Raw genomic sequence first — 9232 nt, forward strand, 5'->3', positions numbered from 1 at the left:
GTCCCCGTCCTTGTACACCATGCAGGAACTTTCTGGGCTGCTACCTAAAATACACTGAATGGAGCTCCCCAACTACCAAACAGCCCATGCTCTGACCAGTTACTGTCCCGTATGTTCACACAGACACTGTTGCTCTCAAAGGTGGCAATTGTTTTGTCAGAGGAGACAGTACTCCTGTTGAGTAATGTTTTGTGTCATTCATCTGCTGTACTCAAAGAGGAGTTAGGTGCCAGGGTTAGACGTTTTTAACTGAAAATAAATACCTTCTTTATACAGGTTGATTTGGGTACAAAATAATTCCGGGGGGGGACGTTTTAAATATATTTACATTATATTATATACGATTATATAATTCCACAATTGTTTTTTACATATAGACTAACGTATGCAGTCTCTTGCTGTTCAAAACAGTTTGACAGCATCCCAACCCGAATTGCATCAGAAAGCACTGAACGTGTCCCAGTACAGACCTTTTAGATCTACTAGAGAAAACCTTTCCACTTCTCTGTAACCAGTTCATTCCTCAAACATGATGAAGTTTTCCAGGCTGGGCTCATTTAAGTAGGAATACTTGTCCTGAAACAAAGAAAGGTTTGATTTCTCACTCCACCCCCCTGGATAAACTGTCACAGGGCTGCCAGAACCTTTCCCTCTGTAATATAGCTCACATGTACCATGAAAATGTACTGGTGATCTGGGACAGGGGCAAGCCAGGCCCCCCCAGTGCTGCCCCAGCCTTCCTCACTGACCTTGGGCAATGGTCACCTCTTCACTTTAAGATGGGGATAATACATATATCACAGGTTTGTCCTGGCCTTAAGTAATCCATCTTTTCAAAGCACTTGAGAGCTTTGCTTGATGAGTACAGACATTATAATACTCATCTGCTCCCATTACAGTCAATGGAAGTTTTACCCTCCACAGAAGCAGGGCTGGGGCTGCTGGTGTTACTGAGAGAAATAAAGAATAAATGTGTTTGGGGTATTTAAATGCTAGCTTTTTTGGAGGGGCTATAGCAGGTACAAAGGCACAGAGCTTGCCTAGGGATGCTCAGCACTTTTCCAGGCTCGCTCCAGAATAAAGAGTAGATTTTTTTTCATTAAAAATCAGAATGAGACCTCACTGAGTCCCACTGGTAAATACGTTCAGCTAAAACCAGGCCCTGAAGCAGACGGGAGGGGCCAAGAAAAGTTAGGACAGCAGAGAGAAACCAGAGACTAGCCGAGCTCAGGGGGGAAGCCTACTACAAGGTTTACTTTTGCCGTACCGAGTAGTTGAGAATGCCAGGAGGTGAACAAGTGCCTATTGCCCACAGGACTAAACTCAGGGCAAGGTCATCTTAAGGATGAAGAGTGCCAAAGCTAAAGCAGCTCAGGCACGACAGTTAAGCGAGGGGGTGTGGGGCAGGGATCCCCGAGTTGTTGCCAGCTCATAGGTCCACAGCACAGTGCAACACAGAGCCGATTTACCCGCTCAGCCCTGGGAGCAGTTTTGCCCCATAAGGACAGTGACCTCCAAGCCTGAGCTCAGCTGTCTCTGTACCAGAGTGCCGGTACTCCCCGTCCTAGTGCAACACGTGGGAAGCCAACCCAGCCCGTCATGGAGCTGAACCTACAGATCAAGGAAACAAACTGGTCAAATCTCGTAACTCTAGGGGTCTTATCCTTGCCTGCCTTAATGCAGCAGCAGCGACAACACATAGCTTCTTGAGAGAAGGCGAACATTAAGGTCTTGCAAACATTCACTGGCCACATTGTGCCTCTTCTGTTGCTGCCAGATATCTCCATGGAGTAAATCATATCGACTGTGTTTATTGTAAGAACTAAGTGATCATCTGTGAACTTTCTTTGACATAAATATTTTGCCATTAGCAATGACAAATAGCAACGCTTGTGCTGTAAAAGTAACATTGGATTATTCCTCTCCATGGGGGCATTTACATTGAGAGAAATCAGAAGGAAATTGTCACCTTCAGGATCAAGAGGAACAGACAAAAACAGAGATGTGATGGAAAGGATATTTATCCCACTGTGTAAGAAGAGTTAAAAACGAAGGAAACGTTTAGAAAAATGAAGAGAATTGATTTTTTCCACACAGCTCTGGAGTGCTTCTGCACAGCTAGCTCTGAACACCGCGGCAGCCAGTGCACACCCGTCAGGCACAGCGTGCTTGACTCGGTGGAGTACACAAGTGTTTTCCACAGGTACCAGCCAAAGCTGCACCCACCCTTTATGCGCATTACACCACACTGGCTTTTCCTGGGTGGATCAGGCCCAGCACTTTTCTTCTGAATCCCATTATTACTAAACCTCTGCAGTTACAGCTGAACAAAACATGGATTTTTCATTCTTGCAAGATTTCCCACATTTTTGACTCGTGATGTTGGCATCTTAAACCATGTCTGCTTGCCGACTGAGAAGGATGGGAGAATGCTGAGCAGCAAGGGGAATTAATTTCTCAGAGAGATTTTTCAAAAGGTACAAATGAGAGCTGGTGCTTTAAAAATAGCATCAACTATACTTCTATAGCACACGTCCTCTAAGGAATTCAGCCCAAGCACATAAGCTTGTGGCTTCCCTCCTGATGCAGGCAGGCAGTGTCACACAGATGTGGATGCTTAGGCTCAGGAAGGACCACAAACTTGCTCCAGGCTCTCCTAGCAGAAAGTTACAGATAAGTTAAAAATCCAGGAGTATGCCTACATATATATGTTTATGCACACCGTACTTCATGGGTTGTATGGCAAGTACATCAAAACAATTACTAAATGTAACAACTTTAACTTTCCTTTATAAAAATTCTTTACAGACTGAAGACCTGCAGGCTTGGACTGTAAACTGCTGACCCCAAGCCATTTTCAGGCAGGAAATACCAGGCAGCTGCCCGTCTAGATCCAAGGACTGCTCAGGTCTGCAGTAAGGGTCACCTTTGAAGGGTGAGGATCCCACCTGGAGAGCTTGGAACAAGCTCCTTGTTGGCAGATGCATGCCATGCAGGTAACATGGGATGTTGCATTAGGGATGTGGGAGACAAAAAAGCCGATATGATGTCTTTGGCCAGGGCACCTTCTATGTTCCAAGGAGTCCCAGCAAGATTCTTTAAGACCAGCAAAGAATCACAGGACATAATTACCAGGCTGGTAATATTACTAGGTTGTTGGGGGTGTGTGGTGTCCCCACCTCCCAGTTTAGGGAGGCTGTAATGCAGAGTTCTGGGAACTGGCAGCACAGCAAGGGAAAGTCATCAGTGAGACAGAAGCAGAGGGCACGTTGCAGGGAACCAAACATAGGAATTAGGGCTCCCCAGACAGGAGATTTAAGAAGTTCACTGGAAGGACAAGCACCCAGAAAGGAGCTGCAGGATGAAAAGAGATTGATAAAGAACAGGAATTGTTTGTGTGTCCACAGAACAGTGCTGTACTAAAAATTCAGCAATAAGCTATAGACCAAAGTGGCAAATCCCTGAACCCAGGGGAAAGGCTTGAGAATGAGGCTCTGCTCTTGAGGACTTCTGAAGACTGGAGTTTACTTTGGATGAAAGGAAAAAATCTCCTATATATAGCAGAAAAGCTAAGGCAGTAGCTGCATCAGAAAAATTGAAGTCATGGATGCAAGTAAAATACAGGCAATCTGTCTTTGACAGACAAAGGCAACATCTGCCCTGCGATGGGAGCCTCAGAAACAGTCAAGGCACGGCTAAGATGTGACCCCTGCAATTAGGGAGAGGGGTTTCCTCTGCTGAATGCTAAATTCAGGCAGGTTTAGAGATGAATGAAAACTGCATGCCATAAGGGAGGGCCAGGAATAGAACGCTCATGTGGGGGAAGAACGCTCTAGATGTAGCGAATGCATCTCCAAGAGGCTTTATCATTCTTATTTTGTCACTACTATCAACAATAATAAGAAAAGAGCTTACAGAGCAACCTCCCCAATCCCTAAGCAATGCATCCAGAGATTAGCCACAAAGAGCAGTGGGCAGCTCAAGAAAAGCTGTTCAACAAATGTAGAGGCATGCATAATAAGATTACTGAATTGGAGTTGCATGTTTTCAAGGATAAACATGATATTATTGCAGCGGCAAAGACATAGTAGGAACAGGGAAAAGGATGAGAAATAGCCCCTCAGGACAGACGGATGCTGCAGCTGAGCTCCCAACAGGACAGGGACAAGTGGGAAGTGGAGGCAGTGAGGAGGAGCAGAAGTGCCCATCCTACTTGACATGCAGATATGCAGAGAAGCTTTTTGCAAAGTGGGTGATGTCATCGTGTTTTTCTCAGCCTTCAGGACAGCAAGAGAAAAATAGATGAAACCAGCACATGCAGAGGAGTCTGTAAGACGAGCAGACTTCCCCCCCTCACCCTGTGCAATACTAATTGCTCAAATATTGATCGGGGAAATAATTTGTAAGGACTAAAAGAAGAAAGGATATTTTTTTCCTCCTAAGAGGCAAAAAGGGCAATGTTCTTGCAGAGTTGCTGGAAAGATCCAGGTGATCAGAGGTTTTCCTAAACCATGTAAGTTAATTAAGATGTTGAGTTGGTCTAATGTGTTATTTGTTTATGTTGGAAAGCATGGAACAACTGCAGTCTGTGATTTTTCAGGATGCCATTAAGTCTAGTTGGAATTCCAGCAAGGTTGGATTTCCCAAGGGGCACGAATCTCTCATCAGGCAGGTGAGAGAATCTCAGAGCCTAACTAGCTTGGTTAGTAAAAACAGTTACAGGAGGCACTTCTGCTTTGGAAACCCAGGGCTGCTAGCTTGCTTGTGGGTGACAGAAGCCAGCTGCCCAGGCTTAGCCTTGGTACAGGGAAGAGTATGTAAGATTAAAAGCCCAAACCACAGCGCTGGAAAACTGTGAGCCACTACTGCCCTGACACGGACACTAAGTGCCGAGAAAACGCAGCCGTACTGCTTGGCTTCTGGAGAGCTGCTTTTCTATCCAGAGGAAAGAAAAACTACCATACAAGAAAATGTAATAGCTACTCCAGAAAATATCTGCACCTCATCTTCATTTAGGGTAAATCCAGACAGAAGCGAGCATCAGAGAATCCTCTATGGTTCAAAATGGATGTTGCGAGTACACCGAAGTACAGGAAGAATGCTATTAAAGACAGAAAAAGAAAAGTCAACCACCAAACTATTAAGGGAGACTGGGAGAAAAATAAAAATAAGAAGGAACCTGCAAAAACAGTGATCATGGGAGAAGGAAGTATCTACGAAGACAGCAGTATTTCTCAGGGGTATACAAGCAAAGTCACAGGAAGCAGGAGAAACAGATCCTTTCAAATATATTGTACGGTTGGAGAGAGAGAAATTAGTTTTGTTTAACAACTGCCTGTTAAATATTTTTTTATTTGGTAGAGAGGGAGTCACTCAGAGCTCAATTTTGTGTGTAAGGGTTTTTCCACCGGGCAAAGCAAGCACAAGGGAATACAGCGCAGCAAGTGCCCCCAAGTTAACTGGTGGGTGAAATGATTTGGGCGCTGGTTGCACAGTTGGACCCTGGGAGGGGCTGGAGTTGTGCCCCGCAGCTCTTCAGCGCTTCGCACAAGGAAGGCACGGCTTCGGTTACAGCCATGAGGGACTGCATTGCTATAGGAAAGGAGCAAACACCATTCTGCTAGTGCTGGGAGATAGCAAGGCAGTGAGCTTGGGGCTTCAACAGCTGTCTGATGCCTCATCATAGAGATCTGGAAGCTCTCAAAGAGTGGGCATTAGTAAAATCTAACAGAGTGTTCTTTCCAGTCACGTACAGGGTGAAGCATCGCACATAAATAATATACTGCTTGCCAGTTAGTTTAAAAGCCAGACAGATTAGTCAAAAGATACAGGTAAGCTCCCAGTGGGTAAAAGAGCAACAAAAATTAAGGTCTGGGGGATTCTTCTTCTCTTGTTTGAATGCTGTTTTCCACCCTGAAGTACAGCACTTTTTTTTTTAATAGTAATAATAAAATAAACACAAAAAATCCCAACACAAATAGAAAACAACTCACTCAGGATTTCACTGGTCCCAGTATAAACATGAGAAGTTCTGCAGTAAGCTGTTATGGTGTTGTGCAGAAAACATTACAATTCAAGCAATACTGACAGCCAGCAAGAAGGCCACCTTGCTGAAGCAAGAGTTAGACGGCGGGGCATGGCTTACAGAGGGATTGTGTTGGGTCTGGGGGAGAACCTGCATATGTAGCCATTTTCTAGACAGCTTAAAGAGAACATGAAGGCAGGCTGCATTTCCTACATTTAAATGGAAAAAACGTTTGCATTGAGCACCACAAGTCTAAAGAAAAAGTGAGAGCAGTACAGATTTTCCCTAACAGTGATTTTAGGTCCTTCAGTGACAGTCATTAAACCTCAGCACAGTTTACTTTGTTCCCTTTCTATAGGAACAGTTTGAGCTCCCAGACCTGGCAAAGCAGATGGAGTCTGGCTTTAGGAAAGGTGACTGAAGCTTCCGGAGGCCTGTGGCCTCAGCAAAAGTGCTCCACTGAGCAGACAGCTGAGGAAAGCTGGCCAGGAGCTATCAGGGAGAGGCTCAGATTTAGAAAACGCAGCCTGAAAGAGAGCCTAGACACAGCTGGTTAGGTCAGATAACGGGTCAGGCTCCCAAGTCCCTCTCCCCATGTCCTTCCATCAGAGGCTGAAGACTGGGTCCAGTCTATTCAATATGTGGAATGAATTCTCATGAAGGTAATCAAAGCAAAGCGCATACTCTGGCATGAGAGAAAAGCTATCCACCAGCAGGGAGAAAATCGGATAAAGAATAGGCTTAGCAGCTCTTCTGTCCCTGCCTGGTAAGCTAATTGTTCATCATGACCATTTTCCTTGCTACACTTAAAATTAGTAGAAGTCTGTGTTTGGGAACTGCTGGAATATTTGAGGTCTGAAAACATATAGCACTATTTTCATTACAGTAACGAAGTCACAGAATGGTAGCTTTAAATGGGAAGGGTAATAATGCATCACCATTCACTCTCAATTAATCCAGAGCCTGCAATGCTGAATGCACTTACTCTGAGAATTTTCTCAGAAAATGAAGCTAGAGTGTATTTCATTTATAAATCACAAAAGACACTTATCTGGCAAGAATGACCCCTGCTCATATACAATAAATCACAAACATCAACAGTCTCTAATGGATTTTGAGTCAGTGCCACAGACAGCAAAGCCCGGGGCCTGTGTTTCAGGATTCCAGGACTCTGCCAAAGGAGCCTTATAAATGATTAATGCATTCAGCACAGTGTCATCTGTGCCATTGGAGAGAAAAAGACATTCTGGGGCTCCGTTTGTCATTAAAAAAGCGATAATCAGTTCAGCAGCCAACCATACCTCTCCCTTCCCCTGCCAGAATGAGCCATTTAGCTCCACACTTCACGAAATCCCTTCCCCAAACTTTCACACGTGCTCTTAGTTCATGATACACAACATTCCAATGAGAGGAGAGAGAGGGAAAGAAGTCTGGTTTCATAAGCAGCCCAAAGCCAGACATCCTACAGGACGGAGCTAAGGTCTGCACTTGCAAATGAGGTGACATTAAAGAGGTAGCTAGGGCCTCTTTCTACTTCTTTGCCATACACTGAAGATGCTGGTACATAGAAAATTCAAATTTTGGCCCCTACTGCTTAGTCTCTCATGCTTTTCAGTTATTCATCCCACAGTTTTCAACCTCTCTCCCTTCACTTATGTCCCCATGGTTACTGAATCATTGTGCTCACAGAGATTTTCCTCACTAAAGAATATGTGACTAAGATGAGACAGCTAAATTATCAGAGCCAACTCTGACATTGGTTTCTCCTAACATGGATCATATCTCCCAAATGCCTTCAAATAGATCTGTTGCACTGGCACCAACTTCAGAGTAAGCAGCACTTCAACTATTGACAGAGACAGCTGCAGCAGTATTGCACAGGGAGACTTAAATAGTCAGGAATCAGGTAAAGGACAAAATTCAAATGCTAGCTTTAGCGAACCCACAGCCTAGGAGGGCATGGTACCGATACCTAGATGCATTTCACCACAGGATTTTAAGTTAAGGCCTAGAAGGAAAGGCTTTATTTCCTGACTGGACCTGGGTCTAAGAGTTCAAGCATATTTCTTCTTAAAAGTCAGTTTGGTTACGCAGGAACATGTGTCTTAGGCCCAAACAAACATCTATTACAAAAGGCACCAAGCCAGGCCACTGGTTAACAAGTCTACTAGCCACCAGCCGCAGTAATCAGCGTATGCTGACCTAGGGGTCAGTGGAGCTGCTCCCACACTGAGCAGCCTCGACTGCCCCAGGGAAGCTCAAACCAGATCCTTTCCAAACTACCCAAAAGAGATACATTAAACCTTCTTTGCATCTGGGAGGCTTTTCTCCCCTTCACTCACAGCATCCATCCAGCTGCAAGTTCCCAGATGCTAAAGCAAGGGTAACAGGGCAACACCTCATGTAAGCATCACCAGAGTCATGAGCCAACACAGAGAAGACTTGAGAAGAAATGTGGAGATCTTACCTTGGCCGCTACGGAGGAGTTGGGCTTCTCCAGGAGATCCCAGAGCTTTTTCCTTTTGTCAGCACAGCAAGTGTTATCAAATTCCTCCCCTTCCCTTTCCCTCAGTGTCTCAGCTTCTCTCTTCAGCTCCTCGTTCATCTGCTCTTTCTTCTGGTGGTAGCGGGCCTGGCAGCAGGACTCCAGGTAGATCTCATCCACCCCCCAGTAGTCCAGCTCCTGGCTGAAGGACAAGGCGCACATCTCCTCCATCATGTGCAGCTTGCCAGTACGGTAGAAGTTCAAGATTGAGGTGAATGCCCCGGGATGCCTGTCGAAGAAATACTCGTTCTCCTCCAGGTTGTAGTCATCACAGATCTCCATGAGGGAGTCGTGTGTGTTGCAGTCTCTGAGCTTACCCAGCCTGGTCCGCGGCAACCTGTCCAAGGTCCGCCAGAGAACCTCGTGGGCCAGCCCCCCCACGTTGAGCTTGACCCTTCGGGAGCAGGCCTTGCTCCTGACGATCTCCGTGGGGTCCGGAGGCAAAGAGGTAGTAGAGCGAGATCCATGCTTATTCATCCCCAGAGGCATCGCTGGTCCCCCTCAGGCTGGACGCTCCAAGGTGCGGCGTGGGGCAGGGCGCGTGGGGGCCGGCTCTCCTCACCTCTCCTTCCCCTCCATGCCCCAGAGCTGCAAGAGAGGCCAACCATGGGTCCCCGCCCGCTGACCTCCGCGCCCGCGGCCGCCTCGGCGCGGCCTTATCC

At 46.0% G+C, this 9232-nt stretch overlaps 1 protein-coding gene across 1 annotated transcript in view; it reads right to left on the reverse strand.

The window, feature by feature from the left end:
* KCNB1 (potassium voltage-gated channel, Shab-related subfamily, member 1) overlaps positions 1-9059 on the reverse strand; it is a 125473-nt gene extending 116414 nt beyond the window's left edge. Inside the window, exon 1 of the mRNA XM_010154629.1 lies at positions 8493-9059. Within this exon, the coding sequence (XP_010152931.1) occupies positions 8493-9059 (567 nt within the window). The remainder of the gene's footprint in view (positions 1-8492) is intronic.
* Positions 9060-9232: the final 173 nt, after the last annotated feature.

Source organism: Eurypyga helias, unplaced genomic scaffold, assembly GCF_000690775.1.
Source record: "Eurypyga helias isolate BGI_N326 unplaced genomic scaffold, ASM69077v1 scaffold30026, whole genome shotgun sequence".
Lineage (NCBI taxonomy): Eukaryota > Metazoa > Chordata > Aves > Eurypygiformes > Eurypygidae > Eurypyga > Eurypyga helias.